This window comes from Juglans microcarpa x Juglans regia, chromosome 5D, assembly GCF_004785595.1.
Source record: "Juglans microcarpa x Juglans regia isolate MS1-56 chromosome 5D, Jm3101_v1.0, whole genome shotgun sequence".
Lineage (NCBI taxonomy): Eukaryota > Viridiplantae > Streptophyta > Magnoliopsida > Fagales > Juglandaceae > Juglans > Juglans microcarpa x Juglans regia.
The window spans coordinates 1,524,026-1,546,384 of NC_054602.1; the positions used below are offsets into that span (position 1 = coordinate 1,524,026).

The following is a 22,359-nucleotide window of genomic DNA, read 5'->3' on the forward strand; positions in this document are numbered from 1 at the left end:
CCGAATAGCGAAACGGAAAACGCCCAGAATGAAATGACGGAGCTCAATTATGAGTCACATTCTCCCAATCGCCGGTGGTGTTCCGTAGGCTGTGCGACCATCTTATGAGACCGATCAAGCTTCCCCAACCGCCCAGCGGGTTTTCGGGCTTGCCCGACTTCTTTCAAGGTGGGGTCTCCTCCGCAATCAGACGGGCGGTCGTAATTGGAAACGGTTTCGCGGGCTCAGAGAATCAGAGCATTGGTTTGGTTCGCGCTATCGGTCTCTTTGGTAGCCTAGCCTTATACGTAAGCATTTACAAATGAACCGATTTCTTTTTCTTTTCATCCATTTTATTTTGCAATTCTATCATTTTTTCTCATTGTTTCAGTTTGGTTGCCGAGAAAATGAATGAGAATGCATTAGTTCTTTGTGTATATAATCATGGCTTAATTAACACGGAATTGAGCAAAACTAATTCAAAAAGTTAATTTTCACTGGATAAGTATATAATATAACTTTAATATACTAAATAAAAAATATATAATATAAATGTTAGTTGAGATTTCTCGGGACGAATCTTTCTATTTTGAAATTGTTTGCATGATTTCTTCTTTGTCCATAGCCTTGAGCAATACATATAAACGTGTATGATGTATATATGTATGCATCTTTGGATTTCTTAATGGCATTGCTATAATTCTGATCTTTATGCGGTAAGAGCATTAGTAGTAGCCTAGCTATTCTTTAGCCAAAATTTGACTAGAAAATTTACTTTTTCTAATTTAGCTAGCTTTTCAACAAAACCAAATAACAAACTCTCTAAATCTATCGCTATTCTATTAAAATATTAATTTTAGTATTTTCATTTATTTTAATTCTAATGGTAATTAGAATATTTATTCGTTGTTAAAAAAGTATATATTAATTTTTTAATGTTCATATTATTCCAACAATTATACTTTTTTAACGGTATTTTTTTTTTACAACAGTCATATTTTTCTAACGAATATATTTTTTCAACAGATATATTTTTTTAGTGGCTATATTTCTCCAACAGTTATATTCTTACACTATGAAACATAACACTTCCTTAACAATTTTATTCACTTCAACTCAAGTTTCTCTGTGAGATCTTTTTTTTTTTCATTTTCTCCCAATGGTCAAGTTTCTCTATGGAGATGGTTGCCGTTCATTTATCTCATTTTTGGATTCCATCAAAAAGTCATTGCTATTTAGAAGATTTGTGAAGTAGACATCTTGATGAGTTCTTGAATCCATTACCATTAGAGATGTCTGGAAAGGCAAGCTGAGAATATACAAAACAGCCAATACAAAATTCTATACTAAAATCTATACAAAAATCTTAATGAACTACTTCATTTCTTTAGCAGCACTATCACTTTGAACACACTAACAAAGCGAGTGCTAGAAAGTATTGATCTACCTCATTTCCAAACTTCATGCTGCTAATTACTTATCAAAAAAAAAAACTTCATGCTGCTAATTGTACTGGAAAAAATAGCTCTTTGGAATGAAGAAAGTATTGATCTGAGATTTGATGGAGACTAGAAAGTATTGATCTAAAGAATCAAAATCCAAAATAAATCATATAGCAGCCTTTCTTAGTCATTTACACAAACACTTGGCTGGCAAATAACAATAAACATATAAACATATTTTACTCCAATCGACAAACCAGAAACTCCAATAAACATATAAAGCTTTCTTTCCAATCGACAAACATATAAACTCCAACCACCCTTGCCACTGCTACATCAAGTTTCTCACTGAAGCAAATATCCCACCTGAAATTTGCTCCTATAAAAAGCCTTGTAATTTGCAATGGAGCATGGAAAAGGGAATTGGTGAGCAACATAAACAATCTTCTTAACCCTCAGAAATAGAAAAGTAGAAAATAAAACAAAATCAAAGTTTATGTGGATAGTACCCACTCCAATTGGGAACACGACCCACTATACCATAATTAATGGTTCATACCCTATATGGAAATTCTATTTCAAATCATTAAACTTGCTTAAGCTCTTCAAGCTTCAGCTCTTCTTCAGAAATCCTACCAGGAAGCATATTTTACATAGTCTGAAAGGGGAGAGAGTTTACATACACAGGAATTAAGGAAAGTAACATTCAAATGAAAACACACTTGTATACCTGCAAATGTGAAAATATTGTACAAGAAGGAAGAGGGAAAAATAGACCCAAAATCAAACTTTGTGAGGTTCCAGATCAACAAATGAAAATATATTTGCATCAAACTTTATGAGGTTCCAGATCAACAAATGAAAATATATTTGCATCAAACTTTTTGAGGGTCCAGATCAACAAGACAACCCAAATCCTCCAACCCAAATCAACAACCAAAATCGAAGGAAAAACAAAACCAAAAAAGAAAAAAAAAAAAGGAGAGTTCGGCGACGGCTTGAGCTTACCAGAAGGCGGCAATGGTGTTCGTGGAGGTCAACGGTGGCAGATGAAGAGCTCACGGACCCACGGTGGCGAAGGTGTTCTCTGTGTTGAGAGAAGCTGTTTTGTGGAGAGAAACTGAGGAGCGCACGAATTTGAGCATTAGTCTCAAGCGGGAAGAATAAAATATTGTGAAAATATGATTTGGCCAGCAATTTTGGCTGGCTACATTTGGCCAGTCAAAAACTAGATAGTTAAATTTACTGTAGATATGATGAGTTTGATGTGGATGTATTTTAAGCAAACTAGCTAAATTTTGACCATGCCTAGTGAACCCTAGTTCACTACTAATGCTCTAATTGCCTCTGAGCATTTCATGTATTGTTCTTGGTAATGATATATATTGCAGCGTGTTACACGGCCAAGAGGAGGAATCAATGAGTGGCTTCACTGGCTTCCAGTTTCTCTACACAAAAAAATTATACTTTTTCATGCAGCGAATCCGAGGCGAGTTGGGGCTTCAAGCAACATTTAAAAAGCAAAAAGTGATGGCTCTCTCTTCTGAAACTAGCGGTAGCGTACACAGCACAGTTCACCCTTAAAATATGTATGAGATGGGTGTATAGTAAAGACAGCGGTTGCTTATGATGGACAGGGTCAATTTGTTCTTAAATTGATTAGAATTGAAATTCAGATAGCATTCTGGAAGACAAAACTGATTAGTTATTTCTGCTGAAAATGGTGGTTTCACAGGCTTATCTAATATTCTAGAAGCTGATGCAAAGCACATTTCAAAAATGGCTCGTGAAACGTTTGAGAAGTATGCATCTCACACCCCCCCCCCCCCCCCCCCCCCCCCCCCCCCCCCCAACCTTTCTTTTCTGGAGTATATCTGGATTACTTTAGGTTAAATGGAGTCATATTAACGATTGTGATTCATCATGCATATTCCATGGAACCTTACTTAATGGAATATAATTCATCGTTGATGCATTAATTTGTCCACTTTTGCATTCTCTAGTTTACATGATAATTTGACTAATAATTAGAAAGACAAATATTTGCAAAACAGACTGTTAATTGCTCATTTTGGTGCCTCTTTTTTGTTATTTTTTTTAATTTAATATAGTTTTGTGATTTTTGTTTTTATCCAGAGAGGGCCCATTGTTGGTGGTTGCATCCGGCCGAGATACTATTTCTGTTGCGAGCTCCATAAAACGTTTAGCCCCAGAAAATGTCTTTGTTGTTCAGGTCAAACATTATTATAAAACAGTTTAGTATCTTTAAATGATATGATATGAAAATTTGATTTTGTTTTTTTTGTAATCTTTTTCTCCTCCTAAATTGGTGTCTATCTTTTATACTTCCAATGTACTTGAGTTATACCTTACAAATTTGTTTAAACTTCCATTTTGCGATGATTTAACTTTCCATAATGCTGGCAGCACAGGTGCTTTTGGGAAAACGGTAATTTGAATTGTTGGGTAGTTTTCCTTTTAATAGAGTAATAAAGTGAGGGTGTTGTTGAACAATTCATTTAATATTTTTTATTCATTTTGGCGGTAGTAATTCTTCTCATTCCGTTTTTCTTTGTTCCACCACCTTCCCAGTAGTTACTATGCAGTCTTAATGAATTCATGGATGCAAACACTACAATGTCTGATTCTAGATAGTTTTTTCTTTGACAATATATTTCAGATACAACATCCAAGGTCACATCTGAATAGGTTTGACATGGTAATTACTCCATGCCATGATTATTACCCATTGACTCCTCATGCACAGGAGCAAATTCCTTGGTTTCTCCGCCGGTGGATAACTCCATGTGAATCTCCTGGAAAAAATGTGGTAGGTACTTGGCTGTAGAATATGATCTTAGTTGCCGCAGTGACTTATGAAGCTCACATTCACACATGTTGGAATTTGAATTTCAGGTTCTCACAGTGGGAGCTCTTCACCAGGCTGATTCTGCTGCACTTAGGAGTGCCGCTTCTGCCTGGCATGATGAGTTGGCACCGGTTCCAAAGCCCTTGCTTGTAGTCAATGTTGGAGGGCCTACAAGTAATTTCCTTTGCACCTATGATCTTTCAAACTTTTGCTCATTTCAAACCCCAATTCAATTGAAGTCAGAGCAATCTGATTTCCATGCATGGAGAACTGTGATGTTTCATGGTTTAGTCTGGTATTTCTAGATCAGCAACGGTGGTTATGTCTATACTGTGAAATAATACTTGTTTGAATAAAATTTCATCCTGAACCCCTCTTCTTTTTCCCCTTTTCCTGATGTTCCCCCGTGTGAAAGGTTATCATATTGTATTTAATAATATTTTCCTAGAAAACTGTCTATATGGTGCGGATCTTGCCAATCATTTAGCTGCCAGGCTGCAGAATGTTCTTTGGAGCTGTGGCACTGTCAGGATATCTTTCTCTAGAAGAACTCCTGAGAAGGTACACTTGTTTTTCACAATTTCTTTTGAAGGTATTATTGATGGGTACACAGTCATTCATGATGCTGTTATCAACAGGTATCCGACATTCTAGTAAGAGAATTTACAAGCAATCCTAAGGTTTTCATTTGGGATGGTAAAGGTACTAAGCTGCTACAATTGTAGATAGAATATTTAATTATATTACGAAGAATATTTGATAAGAAGGAAGATTAATTAACATGCATGTATGTAATACTGCTTAGGTTCAAATCCACATATGGGACATCTAGCTTGGGCTGATGCTTTTGTCATCACAGCTGATTCAGTAAGCATGTTGAGTGAGGCTTGCACTACTGGGTATGTTTAAAGTATGATGCTGAGGATTAACCTCTGAAAATTTTGGGTTGAGTCATTCTTTTGGACTGAAGTTCATATGTTTTGATAATATATATATATATATATATGTTTTAATAAGACTTTCTTCCGTCTATAGGAAGCCTGTTTATGTAGTTGGAGCTGAGCGTTGTACATGGAAGTTTTCTGACTTTCAGAAGTCTCTTCAAGATCGAGGAGCTGTTCGACCATTCACTGGTAAAGAGGATGTAAGTTGCCAGTTGTCTTCTTTTTTGTTCTCTTCTGCTGAAATATTGTGCTTTACCTTAGTATTATTTCTTCTAAAAGTTGGTCCTGTTAGGAGAATTATCTCATGGCCCCTGTTGTGAGCCTAATTTTAGCTTATTGATTCCTCTTAATGATTCAATATCGCTCTAAACCAGTTAATTTTACACAACTGTGAACTTAATTTTATAATATTCCTTAAAAATAAGTAGGTAAATGCAACTAGCATCTGCAAGTTTACTAGTTACAAATATCAATGTGATCAGTTCTTATGTGATAGAACAATTTTCTGCTGCAGAAGTAAATGTCTATGTGCCTTGGACTATATTTGTCCAAACTGGTCACGTTAAACATAATCAACATATTCATTCACTGTGTGGTTTGATTTGTAGATATCAGATAATTGGAGCTATCCTCCACTTAATGACAACATAGAGGCTGCTAGTTGTGTGAATGCGTCTATTGCCGAGCGTGGATGGAGCATACACACTTAATTGGTTTTCCTTATATTGCATGATCAGTACCTAGCCCAGTAGTCTACCAGCAGTTGGATATTTGCCTCCAATCAGGAGCATTCATTCTTTTACCTGGAAATTCCAGAGGGTGAAGATGTGCCAATTTTGCAACAGTACTTCACTCTGATCAGATTGGCCAATTTGGCTTATACCCCCCTGTTTTAGTTCTTTCCATCGATTTTGTTCCATACCACAAGGATTTTGAAATGTTTGACAATTACAATGGAAAGCAGTCTGTCTTTTAAATTTCCGATACGTGATTCAACTAGTTTGGTTTAGTTGAGAATTTTTCCGCTCTTTGCTTATTTATGCATATGGGGGTTCGATTCCAAGGCCTCCGGTGTATGTGTTAAAATGAGGGTTGATGCATTCTTCGTGCGCAGTATTTTAAACCTAATAACCATTTTGATCTCCCTTTCATTTTCTATCGCTTGAGCATGATTTAAGGGCGGCTCTTCTGTCAACCATCCCCTCCATTTAGGAGTAGTGCATTTTGGAAGCAATTTCCGGGGAGATTAAACGTTGTTAATTGTCATAAATACATATATATATATATATATGTATGTCTATATATATATATATATATCGATCATTTATATATATTTATATATGTATGTATGTATGTCTATTGAGCTCTCTCTTCGAACTAAAAGTTTAAAATAATAAATGATCGATAAATGGCTTTGAGTCATGCCCATAAAAGGATGCATTTTGTTTTCCTTTTTTTTTTTTTTTAATTAGATTGTGGGTTCAGCTTTTGAAATAAAAATAATAAGGGTGAAGGATAAAGACTTTGAAGTACGTAGGGTGGGAAAGATTCGTACACTCCGTTGTTGGATTAGCGAGGCTAGCTAGCTACATGGTTTAGTTGACGGATTAGGAGATCAATAAGAAACTTTGTTAGTTATATCAGGTAGGCATTTTAATTTAAATTATTATATGCATGAGAGCCTCCTCCTATGGACTCCCCCACTCACCACTGCATGCTGACCTCCAACCTGTGAGAAAAATATAAAACTAATATTATTTCTACTTGCTCCATGATCATGATCTGCCTGTCATGCCTCTCTACTTGCTCAATTCCTGATAACAAAAATAAAGTCAAGTAGTCATGACTTTCATTTTTTAAATGCATACTTTTTCAACCAATTCATTCATGCTGCTCTATATAATGTTCGTTCATTCATTCCTTCTCATCATTCCCAGCTTTTAAGCACATTCTTTTCTCATCAACCATTCTCATTTTGATTTTCTAGGTCTCAATCTCTCTTTTTTGGCCAAAAAAAAAAAAAAAAATGAGGACCGGTGATTCAACCACAGTTAATGTTCCACAATCGAGCGCTGTCCCTAAAGGGAAAGCAACTCTGGTGACAGTCGCAAAGCAGAAGGGTGGATGGAAAAGAGGAGTTGCCATATTCGACTTCATTCTCAGACTAGGAGCTATTGTAGCTGCTTTAGCCGCCGCATCCACCATGGGTACTAGCGACGAGACTCTCCCATTCTTCACCCAGTTCTTCCAGTTCCAAGCTAGCTACGATGATTTGCCCACTTTTCAGTATGTGATTTTTTGATGATCTATGTATACTAGCTAGTACTAAATATGATTAGTGAACTTAATTTTCTGACCAAAAAGCCTAGCTTTAGATCGAATGTATGAAACTTGTCAAATTTTCTAAGATATTTTAAAACATGCAGGTTTTTCGTCATTGCAATGGGAATAGTTGGTGGGTACCTAGTCCTGTCGCTCCCCTTTTCCATTGTATCCATCGTTCGGCCCCATGCAATCGGACCAAGACTACTACTCCTCATTTTAGACACAGTAACCCTTTTGACTCAGCATGCATGCCTGCATCCTCCTCGCAACTAATATTCATTTCCCATCAAATTATTCTTTTCGTTTTAATGCTTGCATGTGAAAATCCATTTTTTCATCAATTTCAGGTGGCGCTTACTCTAAATACTTCTGCTGCCGCTGCAGCTGCTGCCATAGTTTACTTGGCTCACAACGGCAATAGCAACACGAATTGGCTGGCTATATGTCAACAATTTGGTGATTTTTGTCAGAAAGTGAGTGGGGCCGTGGTGGCGTCGTTCGTTTCAGTGGTTGTGTTCATGTTCCTTATTTTGTTATCTGCTTTGGCCATCCGAAAGCTTTGAGATCAAGATGGACCAGCTAGCTACTCATGCTTTAATAAACTTTTTCTATACAAGTCTTTGTATTGTTGTTTTACATATATATGAATTATATATGGTGTTTAATTCGGTGTTTCTTTCAACTCTTTGTCGTGCCGTGTGAAATTTGGCAAATGTAATTTATTTCATTGTACGCATGGCAGTTGCTGTAATGAAAAAATTATTGAAAAATTTGAGTCCAATCCGCTTTCAAGCTTGTTTTGTTTTGTAGTACTTTCACGTCTGATCTTACGTTTTAACTTTTGAATAAATCTTAGCATCAGCCTACTGTGCGCATCAGCCAACACACACATGACGTGTGGACCGGGTTCACTAACCAGTGGACCGGTTTTTCCAGTTTTGGTTGAGCATTTGATGGATTCGAATCGCACCCCCACCAATTCGATTTTCCCCCTTTTGAAACGCGAACCCTCCCGAAACTCCTCTTATTCGTTCCCCCTCTCGACCTCACACTTCGTCTTTTCTTCGATCTCCTCCCTCAAAGCCAAGCAACCACCGACCCAGCCCTCCCCACCTCGACCTCAGCTCTCGTCCCTAAGTCCACCAACCCGAAGCCCTAAGTCCATTTGACGCCAAGGGGAAGCCCTACTCAGTCCAAATCGAGCCCACCCTCAATTCACTGACGTCCCTCAGTCCACTGACGCGAAGCCCTCAAATCTGTAGGAGGGTAAATAATCCGTGATTTTAGGGTTTGAGTCACAGATTTTTTTTCTTCTGTTTACTTCATTCTTTTTTTTCTCTATATTTGCTACATGTTGATTGTTTGATATCTGGTAAGGGAGTGAATTTTGAGTTGGCAGTTACATGATTGTCTTGTTTTTGTTTTCAATTCTTATTTTCTTGACTTAACTGTTTTACTTTATTGACTACTGGAAACGTTAATTACCTCAAGATTTTTTTCCAAATATTGTTCGGAATTAATGGTAGTGTAAGAATATATACATATAAATCTTAACCAATGTAAAGGAAAAAAGGATTAATTAGATCCATCATCATTTGGCTGTTCCTGACTTATGGTGGTTGGGGGGTGATTGTGGGAATGAATCAGGAAGAAAGGAGCTAGGTTTGATCACTTGATTGGCTTGCTAGCTAGGCATGCACCTTCTTTTCTTTGGGTTGAGAACCTTGAAGGTTTTGTTGGAGAATCTTGGCTATACTTTATTCATTTATTATTCTTATTATCCGACTAAGAAGTAGATAACAAACAAGTAAGGTGTGCATCACTAAGGTGTGCATCACTAAGGTTTTGTAGGAATGTTACTTATGTTTCTGGCAGATCAGTCATTGCTGCAGCTGGAAAGAGTTCCGATGGTGTTAATGTGGTTATATGGGATACATTGGTTCCACCTTTAACCTCTCGAGCTTCCGTTATATGTCATGAAGGTTTTCCTCTTAGTTTGGAACTGCACATATGAAAGTGGTTGCATGTTATTATCTTTATCTGCCAAATTCTATTGATTTGTAGTGGAATTTGTAGGCATTTAAAATAGAAAATACATAAAACTAGTTACATTATTATACGATATTCCCACAAGTTTTTCCTTGAAAATAAGGGTGAATTTTTTGGTGGTGACATAAGTATTCCAAAAAAAATTAACTCATGAAAGTTGCCTGAAGGTGATGCAAATTATGATGACAACTATTGACAATGTAAGATATAAATTGAAGTTACCTAATGAGAATTTGATTATGAATCTGGTAATTACCTCACTCCCGCAAATAAATTGTTTCTATACTCCATATAAAGTAAGGTTTAGGTTATCGTTTATTAGATTGCTATTGTTTTGGTCTAGATTCTTGGCAGCATCATTTGTGGAAGTTCATTAAAAAAAGAAAAAAAAAAAAACTTCTAAATGCATCAGATCTGGAACATTGACCAACCCACCACCCTTCTTCAATTTTCTTTAGGTGCTCGGTGCTCAGGCCATACTTTTTGGTTTGTAGATTGCTATTTAGCTGTGATTAATTAGTTAACAATATGCATTTCTAGCAGTAAAGTTGTTCATTCATTCCCTTTTGTTGTGAAGGTGGAGCCCTCTCCCTTGCTATGTTTAATAATGATATAGGAAGTGGCAGCAATGGTGGTGATGTTGGACTCCATAACTTCCGGTATATTGCTATCGGTAAGAGTAAGCGTAACAGGCACGCTGATAATGGTGAAAGCATCAGCTCATCTTCAAGTTGTGACATGCAGACACGGGTTACTAAAAATGTTGGGGACCAAAGAATTATCTTTTGCATAGCATGAAATGTCCCTCTCTTAAATGCGTTTGTTGTGAAGTTGAGAGTAGCTCTTCTTGAATTGCAAATTTTTGAATGATCCAGTTGTAATGGTACTTCTCAAGTGGTGACCTTTGTAATGATCTTTGTAAATTAACCGTTGTAATGAAAAGTTGTGTAATGAAAACAGCTTAGTAATTGGATCGGATTAAATAACGTGTAATGAAAATTTGTGTAAATTAACATTTCTTGAATTGTGTTCATAACTGGAGAAGTTGAGTAGCAGCCCTTCTTATATTACTTTTAAATGTCTTGGACATTAACAGCATGGTGGATAGGTTTGCTCACGTTAATAGCATGGCAAGATTAACAGTACTGCTGCTGTACACTGATATCTGGATATATAGATCTAAGCTTACTTTTCATTCATCTCACAAATATTACAGTAAATGAAACACAAAGTAAACAAATATTACTTCGTGTATATTACAGGTCTCATTTCCCTTTTATTTCCCTCCTACAATCACTTACAATTAGTGCATACTTAGCAACCACATACCAAAATTAAAGTTATACAAGAACTATATATATAGCAAATGAAAACATATCCTGGTCATGTCTTCGCTTCAAATTTTGTTAAAATCCTCCATCCGAAAGAAGTGCCACAAAGCCATTCAAAATACTCGGTGGAATGTTTACCAAAGTTCAAACCCAGATATGAAAAATAGCAGAAACAAACATATCAAATAGTGAATTAACATCCTGCACATATTTAACATTCTTATAATCATCCAAGCGTACAACAGGAAAAATAAATGTCGCCTTAAATAGAAAACCATGTTCTACCAAGAAATAAGCATGGAAATTTAACGACCGATATTGTAATAGATAAGATGAACAAAGCAATTAGTGTATAGACTATAAGCCATATACATATTACTTCTAATTCATCTCGGAATCTAGTCCCTTTTCCAATAGATTGTTACAAACTTATGGAGAAAATAGGACTTCTCATCATTAACTGGTAGAGCTACATAGAACAGCTTCTTCCCTAACTAGCTGCCAACATTTTTCAGCTATAAGAAGTAAAAGCAAGGTACTCTTTCTATACCTCTACTGGAACAAGATGCATAGAACAGGACAATCAAGTGAAGATATGTAAACATACACAATTAAAAATCACAGAAGCAATTAATTATCAAAAAGATAATCACATAAGCAATTCAAAGATAAAATCAAACACCATTTCTATATTTTGATATTCGTAAATATTGTTTAAACACCATTGGGTTGAAAGCTCAGTTCTCTTCCCTATGCAAAATAACCAAAGTTGATTCTAACAACTGATTGCAGAGTTGATCATTCGGACCTTTCAATTCATAGATGTGGATCTCGGACCTATGAATGGGGATATTCCCGAAACTCACAAAGAAAAAGGGAAGTGAGTTAGACAAAAAGAGAAGAAACTTGGACAAAAAAAGAAGTAACTTGGACAAAAAGAAAGGAAGTGACTACCAACTAAGAATTACAAGCTTAACAAATTTCTAAACACATCTTTATACCAAGGGTTTCTAAAGAAAAAACAATATGCATAGATCTTTTTCTCGAAATTGAAAATGATTTGGATTGAAAATCTTTGGACTCAATTGAATTAAAAAAGGTAACAAATATTGTAGCTCATACAACAATTAGGAAGTTAAGAAACATCATTCAAACTATTGCTATCTGAAACTTCTTGTGAATTTCTATAAGTACCATCTAAAAATTGCCTCATTGAAGGAACTCACGAACAAAACAAAATCCAATGACTAACTTTTATAGTCGTTCGAGTTTGGAAGTCCAGATAATTCAGACTTCAATGAAAATAATCAACAAGTACGACTTATTCGTAGTCATAGAAAGCCAATTGCAAACGCTATTAATCCCATGTTCTTTTATGAAAATTTATGAAGTCCTTATAAAGCCCAAGAAATAAAGTTACCCAAGAAATGAAGTCCTTATTGCAGGGCTGGCGGTGATTATAGTACAACTTATGCTCCTTCTCCATTCTATATGATGTCCAAAATGAGGTCTCTTTACCTTGAAGGATATGATTATTCCGTGTTCGATCTAACGAGGCATGATAGAGTTCAAATTCAGGTATAGTGGATCTTATAGCCATAATGAAAACTTAAAATTGTATATTTGTTTGAAATTAGATGGCATTTTCATCCCTCAACTCTATTAAACAATAAAACAAACAAGTTCCGAACAAGAATCATGCCTTCCAAACCCAAAGAACAATTTTTTCTCCATGCCCTAAGCCACAATACCCTCGTCTCACAAAACCCAAAAATCACTTCTCTCAGTACACAAGAAGAACGTAATAGTATGGAAGGAAAAATAGTACAACATTTACCTACGAAGCTGATGGTGGGGCAGCGGCAAAACAGAGCTCCACCGGAGTAGTGTCGCTGGTTTGGCCCGTTCAATCATCTCGCGGGAAGTGGTAGACGAAGGAGAGTCGCGTGGTGGCGCTGAACAGAGAAACACCGTTGCGAGGTGGCGCTGGGAAGAGGAAGCCGACATGGGTCCTGGAGAGGGAGGAGGGTGGGCGCGGATATGAATCAAAATTCGAATAGAGACTCAAAATTGGGAAAGAAGAAAACAGTAAGATGAAAACGTACGTTTTGATTTTCAGATATCCTTTAAAAAAAAAAAAATTACAAACAATGCAGCGTGTTCAAAGTGTGCACCCTATAGTGGGCTGACTCGTAGTACTACTCCTTAACTTTTATTCCTACTACATTATGGGCCGGGCCACGGATGACATGTCTCAAACGATATGCTGTTTTTATCCAAAGCTATCTTTTCACTAGTGGTTAGGATCTTCAGTTGGAAATATGCATGAGCCTAAGCCTGACAGGCCCTCTGAAAATATGGGCCACAAGGCCCATAAACCAAAACTAACTTATTATTATTAGAAAAATCTAAGACATTGTTTCATGCATATTTTACTAGCAAACAAACAACTAATAGAGAACAGTAGTTTCTACCAAATTTATATTTGTTTTATTACTCATATGGTAACAGATTTTCACCAAATTATAAAGGATGATATTATATATTTCTATGCATAATTCTAATATCATATGTCATAACAATTTATTTAACAAAACCGCTTTGAAGTGGTACCTTCTTTTATTTGGGTGAAACCAGCCTCAAATAAGAAATTGCCACGTCACTAATATAGTAAAACATGCTATGAGGATCACCCATCAGATTTTTCTCCAAAAATTCCTGAATATATTTTCACTCATCATTTCACCTCACCTAGCCGCACGTTCCCACCCCCATCTAGACGTTGTCGCCACTAGTCACTACTACTAGCCTCCCTGCCGCCGCCAACAGACGCTGTAACCAGCCCGGCATAGCCACCACCAGACCGATGTAGTCAACCACTAGCCACCACTGTTATCCTCCATAGTTTACTTTTACAACTCCCTTTTTTGTCTGTCCATTTATAGTTGTTATTGGGGGTCACTGTTTTCATTACAATTTACAACTCTTGGGTTGTGATATCTGCAGTTTGTGCTTTTTTTCAAAAATATATTAGATTTTCTCATGAGTAATTGTGCATATATTGGGTTTTCAATAATAAATTTTGCACTTTTCCATAGCCCACATAGATCCATACTCGAATAAATTCTGTGCGATACGTTTTTGAAGAGAGAGAGACGAGCTTCGATGGGTATTTGATGAGAGAGACAGACGAGCATGAGGGAGAGAAATGCCTCTGTGCGATGCTATTTCGAAGAGAGAGAGACGAGCTCTTCGAGAGAGACAGGCGAGCATGAGGGAGAGAACAACTCCTGTGCGATGTGTTTTTGAAGAGAGAGAGAGATGAGCTTTGGTGCAGTGCATGACCATTCCTTCAGTAAAAGGTGGGCTACGTGGCCTTATTTTATTGAAGACTATTTTCAAGCCTACTTCAGATGTACTGACCAGAAGGTTTACTCTTTATTTAATATTTAATATCATAAATTCAGTCCTCATCAATTCAAACTAAACAATTATTATTATTATTGTTATCATTATCGTCGTCATCATTAACCAATAAAAATTAATCAAGCCTTAAATTCCTAATTACATAATATCAATTCCAACAATAATTATTGTCTTAAAAATTCTTGACAATTATTATTTTAAGCATTTGATCTATAACTTTGTTTGCATGATTATTATCTTATGGCGATCTTAATGTAATCACGTCATGCTTTATATGTTGTTTATTAGAACATATTGATAATCTGTATTTTAAATTATAAAATAAAAATAGTTATTGATGCCTAAGAATTTTTGTAAAAATTTAAACTAATTGTTTTGAAAAGTTAATTAAAACAATCAGCAGAGAAAGGCTAGTTTGGTAATTTTCGTGGAACTACAAAGTGGCACTCATGCCCCCCTCTCTGTTTCTCTCTCAATGACTTTCCCGGGAAAGTAAATAGGAAAGAAATTCCAGAAGGAAAATATTAATTTAGGGTTTTTTTCTCCGTCCAGCGAGAACATGTCTCAGACCGGAAAGTTGATGCCAAATCTCGATCAGCAGACCACCAAAATGCTCAACCTCACCGTGCTCCAGAGAATGGATCCCTTCATCGAAGAGATTCTGATCACTGCGGCGCATGTTACGTTCTACGCGTTCAATATTGAGAGCAACCAATGGGTTCGTTTCTCAATTTTATTTTTCGCCCTCTGCTTAGATGCTGAGAAAATGATTGAAAGTAAATGAAAATTACAAGTTTGGAATCTTAGATTTTTCGTATTTGGTAATCCAATAAACCTCGATTCAGCTGTGCCTAATACCATTATATTGCCTACTCAATTCCACTTCTTAACTTTTAGTAAAACAATTGAATGCAAAGTACTATTTTGCAGAGTCGCAAAGACGTTGAAGGATCTCTTTTTGTCGTTAAGAGGTAACAATTGTTCTTCTTTTATTTATGGTTTGTGATGACTTATGCTGTTTATATAGTTTTTTTTTTTTTTTTTTTCCTGTCCTTAAAACTTCATAGTTAAGTTTGTTGTGTTAGAGTTCATGTGGTCAGTTGTGGTCATATAAATGATTTTGGTTATCTTGCTAATGCTGTTGTTAGGAATACTCAACCACGGTTCCAGTTCATTGTAATGAATCGGCGTAACACAGGTTCGAATTTACTGTTTTATTAGGTTAAATATGATAGTGTATGTGCTGTTTAAAACTCTGGTGAATCTTGGTAGTTTTTTGTATAGAATAGAAAAATCAGGGCCCATTTGATATGAAGGTGAGAATGGTGGATTATTTGATTCTCTCCTATATGCTGATTAGGGCAACCTGCGTATTTCCATATGTAGAAGAAGACTCTTTCCTCCCTTACCTTCACTACCTCACTTATGCCCTTAGGGTCATATCGTGTTGAATGAACAAGAAATTTGCTAGGAAAAAGTATGTAATCACATGATAATCGAGTGTTTTATCCTCCAAAAAAGGATTTCAAATCCACCAGCGGTTGGTTGCCTGCTGGAAATAAAGCTATTCCTACTTTTACTTCTTGGGACTGCCAACAAAGATGTCACATGAGCCTTGACGTGTTATTTCTCTTATCTCTATTTCACTTTGACCTTTTTTGTTAACAGATAACCTGGTGGAGAATCTATTGGGAGACTTTGAGTATGAAGTTCAAGTTCCATATCTGTTGTACCGGAATGCATCCCAAGAGGTTAATGGTATTTGGTTTTACAATCCACGGGAGTGTGAGGATGTTGCAAATCTATTTAGTAGGTACAGTATTTTCTTTGCCTAGCCCTGTTACTTTAGCTTTCGGTTTTTAACTTCTTGTTTAAACATCCCAGTGGGTATTGCATATTGTGGAAGGAACTATGTAGATAACTTGCATAGAAGGGTAGAGGGTGGTTTTGAGAACTACTAGAGTGCCTAAGGAAGCTTATATGTGTGGAGTTGGGTTGTGCATACTCCCTATACAGATTCTCATATATGTTAATGTGTGTTTGTATTTATCAAACCAATCTTGGATGCTATACTCGCTTATGTTGTATAAAGGAAGTACATTGTAATTCTGCCAATGAGATCAAGATGTATAATTAGTAAATGCCTTATATGTCTCATTGTTATGTTTTCTTTCTGCAGGATGCTCAATGCATTTTCAAAAGTTCCTTCAAAGTCCAAAGTAGCTTCAAGCAAAAGGTAACCATATAAAAGAGTAAGAATAGTATTATTGTTATTTCTTTTCAAAATTATGCAACTTCTAAAATGTTTCTGATTTCCAGGTTGGTTCCTGGTTATTCACAATGTGTTTTTTGCAAAAATATTTTAGTAACATTTGCTGCTACCTGCATCCATAATTTGATCATGTTGATTGCAAACAAGCCATAATCTTATGACTATCTTTCTTTCTTATCCCCCTCCCCCCCCCCCCCCCCCCCCCCCCCCCCCCCCCCCCCAAAAAAAAAAAAAAAAAAAAAAAAATCTTTTCCTGCATTCAGCGAGTTTGAGGAACTTGAAGCAGTCCCAACCATGTCGGTGATGGAAGGTCCTCTTGAGCCATCATCATCTGCCACTGATGCTCCTGAAGATTCTTCTTTCCGAAATATTTTTAGTGTACGTGGTCTAGTTTAGCATTGATTTTAACATTTAGCGGAGCACTGATATTATTATTCTTTAGGATCTTAATTCCATGTCTTAATGTTAAGCTTGTTCTAAAAAATGTTTAATGATCTATAATCACTGTTTTTTCTGTTAAGACATAATTATTGTCAAGAATTAGTTTCTCTGGATTATTGTTAGTTCGTTTTTTGGGGTGGGGGGGAGGTGAGGTTACGAAGATCTTAAATAACTGATTTTACTTAAGCTGCAAAACTTAGTGATTGGATCCCAAGATGAAACCGGTGTGTGAATGATTGGGGGTGGAATGATAGTGATGCTGGTGGTGAAGGTAACACATAAATTTCGAATGAGTTAAGTATACAGCCAATGTATACATTTCCACTATCCAGCCAATGTGTTTAGATACGAATAAGTTTAGAAGCAATTACGAATAACAACTGAAGTTTGTGAATGAGATGAGATGAGAAATCTGTGAATAGTAGTGAAATGGTGTGAGTTATGATGTTTTTATTGGGTTTTGGGAAAGGAGAGAGAAAAAGTTGAATAAAAATATTATTATTTTTTTTGATAAGTAAGAGATAAACTTTATTGATGTGAATGAAATAGGCATGTACTATGTACACAGGAAGTATACAATAGAACTCCTAAATACATTCTAAGAGCGATGAACTACGGATAGAAATTCATGAATGTCATCCCCATTTAATACAATAGCTGAAAACCAAAGCAATAAAGTATGTAGAAAAAAATCCTTCAGCTCCACCATTGTTCGTTCCTTGTCTTCAAAACAGCGCGCATTCATTTCCGTCCAAATACACCACATGATACACAACGGAATCATTCTCCAAACTGCTGCCACTTGAGGATTGCCCTGCAATTTTCTCCAAGAAGCCATCAAATCCACCACCCTCATAGGTATTACCCAAGCTACACCAACCTTTCTAAAAGTCTCATCCCACAACCCCCTTGCTACATTACAATGTAGTAAAAGATGATCTATCGATTCCCCATTTTTTTTACACATGTAACATCAATCCAACATTACACATCCTCTCTTCCTCAAGTTGTCCGTGGTCAAGATCTTCCCAAGGGCGGCATTCCAAACAAAGAAAGCAACTCTAGAGGGTACACGAGATCTCCAAATGTTCTTCCAAGGAAAAGGGGTGTGATCCTGTGCAATCAAGAGTTTATAATACGCCTTTATTGTGCACTTCTTGTGATCCTGAATCCTCCATTTCAAACTGTCATGCTGTGCCATAGAAGTCCCCAAGGAGTGTAGCAAGCTGAAAAAGTCTGAAACCATAGATAATTCCCAATCATGAATATCCCAATTAAACAGAATATTCCACTGATGCGAACCATGAGCAGATAACCGCACATCCGCCACTGAAGCCTCCTTATTAATTGCAATACGATATAAAGCCGGAAACACCCTTTCCAATGTCTGATCTCCACACCACACGTCCTGCCAAAAACTGATACGGTTGCCCTCCCCTGCGACAAAGCGAATATGATTTATGAAGCTTGTCCACCCCTTTCTTATAAACTTCCAGAGCCCCACTCCATGCCCCCCTCTCACTTCATTGGAACACCAACCACTCCAAGCAACGCCATATCTAGCATCTATAGTTTCTTTCCACAGAGATCCCCCTTCCAAATGATATCTCCAAAGCCATTTCCCCAATAACGCTTTATTAAAAGTTCTCAAATTACATACACTCAACCCCCCATTCACAACTAGGGCACATACTGTCTTTCAATTAACCAAATGAAATTTCTTTTCCTCCCCTATGTCTCCCCATAAAAAAGCCTTGAAAAGTTTCTCAATCCTATTCGCCACCCCTGCAGGCATAGGAAAAAGAGATAAAAAATAAGTGGGAAGGTTAGTGAGGGTGCTCTTGATAAGGGTGAGACGACCCCCTTTCGATAAATACACCCTTTTTCATCCAGCTAACCTTTTCTCTATCTTCTCTACCACCCCATTCCATATTGCTCTACTCTTGAAAGTTGCGCCTAACAGAAGGCCCAAATATTTCATTGAGAAAGAGGACACACTACAATCCAGAAGTCTTGCTAGACTGCATATATTACGAACCACACCCACAGGGACCATCTCAGATTTGCCAAGATTGACCTTAAGCCCTGACACTACTTCAAAGCAAAGTAATACTGCACGTAGAGTTTGGACCTGACTCCTATCCGCTTCACAGAAAATCAGAGTGTCATCTGCGAATAGGAGATGAGAAATGATACAATGGCTGCCAGAGCCATTTCCAACCTGAAAACCAGATAAAAAACCTCCATCAACAGTAGCCTGCACCATCCTACTCAACGCCTCCATAACTATAACAAAAAGAAGAGGAGCTAACGGATCCCCCTGCCGCAAACCCTTCGAACTATCAAAAAAACCAGCAGGAGTGCCGTTAACTAGCACAGAAAACCGAGCCGATGAAATACAATGACGCATCCAAGAAATCCACCTATCTCCAAAACCACACCTCTTGAGCAAATACAAAAGGAATTCCTAGTTCACATGATCATAGGCCTTCTCCATGTCTAACTTGCAAAGAATACATGGACTTCCCTCCCGCAATCTAGCATCTAGGCTCTCATTTGCAATGAGCACCGAATCAAGTATATGTCTCCCTCGAATAAAAGCATTCTGAGGCTTGGAAATAATATTTTCCAACACTGGACTAAGCCAGTTAGTAAGAACCTTTGATATAATCTTATAGACACTACTAACCAAACTTATTGGACGAAAATCCTCAGTACGCGAAGCCCCATGTTTCTTGGGAATGAGCGCAGTAAAAGTCGCGTTAAGTAATTTCTCAAACTTTTTAGAAACGTGAAATTCACTGAACACCCACATGACATCACCTTTCACCACATCCCAACAAGTTTGGAAGAAACCCAATGAGAAACCATCCGGACCCGGCGCTTTGTCCTTAGCCATACTAGAGATGATTTTGAAAATCTCATCTTCATCGAAAGGTCTCTCCAACACACTCACAAGTTGCGGATCAATTGCCTCAAACGATAAATCATCAAGTTTCGACCTCCAAGATACCGATTCGATGAGAAATGTCTCATAATATTGTGCAATATGACTTTCTAGTTCAGTGGGAGAGGATAGCACCTGAGTACCTGAATGAAGCGACTCAATCACATTGTTACGTCGATGAGAATTAGAACATAATTTTTTAATATTATATTTGTTTTGGGATTTGAAAAATTTGAATTATTTTTTGTCTTTTGTTTAGAAGTTTCGAAAAGTTGTAATGATTAGGTAATGATTAGATGAAAAAGTTGAATATTTGAAATTGAAAAGTCTTTGTGTTTGAGTGATGTTTGGAAATGAGATGAGATGAGATGGGATGAGATGAAACCTCTTCCAGACAACCCCTTAAGCAATATAGATGTCTTTGCTTATTTCTTGGAATGCATGCGAAATTTCGTAGGTTATGTATTCGGCATAGGTATTACTGTTTTTCATTACTTGAGTACCATAGCATATACAAAATGCTACATAGTGAATGCACAGGTGCAGTGTTGAGAAGTTTATTGATCTAAAGATGTGAGGTTTCTTCACTATTGTCCTTGTTTTACATAAAAATTGTAGGCTTGGCTTGGATGTTTCCCTGGCCCTCTATAGTCTGAAACTGATTTATATGATAGTGTATGCTTGCTTGCTAACATGAGATACTCTTAAGTTCCCCATCCTTGCCTGTTGGCCCTTGGATGAATACTTTTATCCCTTTCCTGACAAGTTATTTTCACGTTTACTATTCCAGGCAGCTACAAATATTGGAAGCAGTGGTTTAAACCTCGCAAACTCAAGACTGTCATCACAGCCCTCCTATCATTCTTCTACAGCTCTCCCTCTATCTTCTCATTCACCCAGTGTTTCCTCTCCTGCACCAACTCCACAAGTTTCATCACTCTCTCTTTTGGCTTCCTCTAATCCGACACCCCTCCATGAGACTTTTGATCCAATCAGCAACAGCAATCAGGTAGCTAATCTTCTAAAGCCCTCTTTATTTTTTTCACCCCCATCTTCCTCGTCTGCATTGATGATGCTGCCAATCTCTTCATCTGTGCCAACCGCTCCCGCTCTTCATCCTCCCCTGAATTTGCAACGTCCATATGGCACTCCAATGCTTCAACCATTTCCACCACCGACTCCACCACCATCTCTTACTCCTAGCTCTGCTCCTCAAAATGATGCACCATTTATTAGCAGAGACACAGTTCGTGATGCACTTATTATGCTTGTTCAGGTATTTCCATTTTTCTTTTTTCTTCCTTTTTCCCTAGATTATCTAATCTGTTCTGGATGTTTTTTTTCTTGATCGGTAATCTGTTCTGGATGTTTACTGAATAATTTTGCTCATATGTCCACTAAGTATGCCAGAATTAAAATGAGCCACGGTATAGAGGTTTATGGTAAGGCATTAATGTGTTCATATTGTTAGGCTTATTGATTTCTGCTGCATTGTCTAGTGTATTAACTGCAACTGCAACTTATCTGGCAGTTAGTTGCATGCTTCCTTGTTCTTGAATGTCGTTTTTTAATTCCATCATGCCCAGCCTTTTAGACTAAAATTTATAAATTTCTGGTCGACTCATGGGACTGTTCTTTAAACAGGACGATCAATTTATTGACATGTTTTACAAGGCATTGTTGAAGGTACACCATCCATGAGTACCTTCGGGAACCAGTGTGCTTTCCTTCTGAAGATTTTTAAGATGTACATCTGTAGAGTACCCGTAGAGAAGTAGTGAGCTCCTTCTGGATGTTGCTGAGGCAAATCTATTGTAGGATCAGTTCTGTATATAGCTTGTTTACTCGGATTTCAGAAACAAAGGCAGTTAAATATCTTATTGGTCTAACATGACACTAGAACTTCAACCTCTTGGTCCTTTGGAAGCTTGTCCACTTTGAGAAGTTGTTTGCTTGGAGATTGGAAGGGTGGAGCTCGCTTGGTTGGTTCCGTTATGTTATTATCTTTCCTTAAATATAATGCTTGTAACAGTTGAAATAGAGATTTATTTTCATTTCAAATTTCAGTTGTTTCTTTCTTCTTCTTCTTCTTTCCATTTAGGGGTTGTAAAGCTTTATTTGTTTGATGTCATTTCTTTAGATTGCACTGGGTTGTACTGATTTCCATTAGTCTGTTAAAATAAGTTTATTGGAAGCTTAGCCATTAGCATGCACAAAAAACTTTTTTTTTAAATGTCGGGGGTTCTCTTAATATTTTGTGAAATTCCTTCTATAGCAGAATGATTATGGAATGTCAATTATTTCTTAAATAAACAAAGTTATAACCAAAAAAAA

At 36.9% G+C, this 22,359-nt stretch overlaps 2 protein-coding genes and 1 long non-coding RNA gene across 6 annotated transcripts; 2 read left to right on the forward strand and 1 right to left on the reverse strand.

Annotated features, from left to right (window-relative positions):
- Positions 1-151: 151 nt before the first annotated feature.
- On the forward strand, positions 152-8,320 carry LOC121265508 (mitochondrial fission protein ELM1). 4 transcript variants are annotated; one of them, XM_041169160.1, is made up of 12 exons: positions 2,897-2,976; positions 3,157-3,223; positions 3,558-3,654; positions 4,189-4,251; positions 4,338-4,464; positions 4,739-4,851; positions 4,929-4,992; positions 5,096-5,189; positions 5,326-5,434; positions 7,222-7,520; positions 7,661-7,784; positions 7,907-8,320. In XM_041169160.1, exons 1-12 carry the CDS (start codon positions 2,952-2,954, stop codon positions 8,120-8,122), a joined length of 1,398 nt encoding a protein of 465 aa, XP_041025094.1. In that variant the 5' UTR covers positions 2,897-2,951; the 3' UTR covers positions 8,123-8,320. The 4 variants fall into 4 exon arrangements, with proteins under 4 accessions (XP_041025096.1, XP_041025095.1, XP_041025094.1 ...); XM_041169159.1 differs by having other exon boundaries at positions 4,102-4,251; positions 7,907-8,313; XM_041169162.1 differs by lacking the exons at positions 2,897-2,976; positions 3,157-3,223 and adding an exon at positions 152-287 and having other exon boundaries at positions 4,102-4,251; positions 7,907-8,314.
- Positions 8,321-10,731: 2,411 nt separating this feature from the next.
- LOC121265510 lies at positions 10,732-11,403 on the reverse strand. Its single transcript, XR_005940676.1, has 2 exons — positions 10,983-11,403; positions 10,732-10,904 (listed from the first exon to the last, which is right to left on the reverse strand). It is a non-coding gene; the product is annotated as an uncharacterized LOC121265510 (long non-coding RNA).
- A 3,406-nt stretch (positions 11,404-14,809) lies between these two features.
- On the forward strand, positions 14,810-22,224 carry LOC121265511 (mRNA-decapping enzyme-like protein). Its single transcript, XM_041169164.1, has 8 exons — positions 14,810-15,083; positions 15,296-15,336; positions 15,514-15,563; positions 16,034-16,178; positions 16,545-16,601; positions 16,901-17,015; positions 20,816-21,301; positions 21,670-22,224. The coding sequence occupies exons 1-8, from the start codon at positions 14,925-14,927 to the stop codon at positions 21,724-21,726; spliced, it is 1,110 nt and encodes a 369-aa protein (XP_041025098.1). The 5' UTR covers positions 14,810-14,924; the 3' UTR covers positions 21,727-22,224.
- Positions 22,225-22,359: the final 135 nt, after the last annotated feature.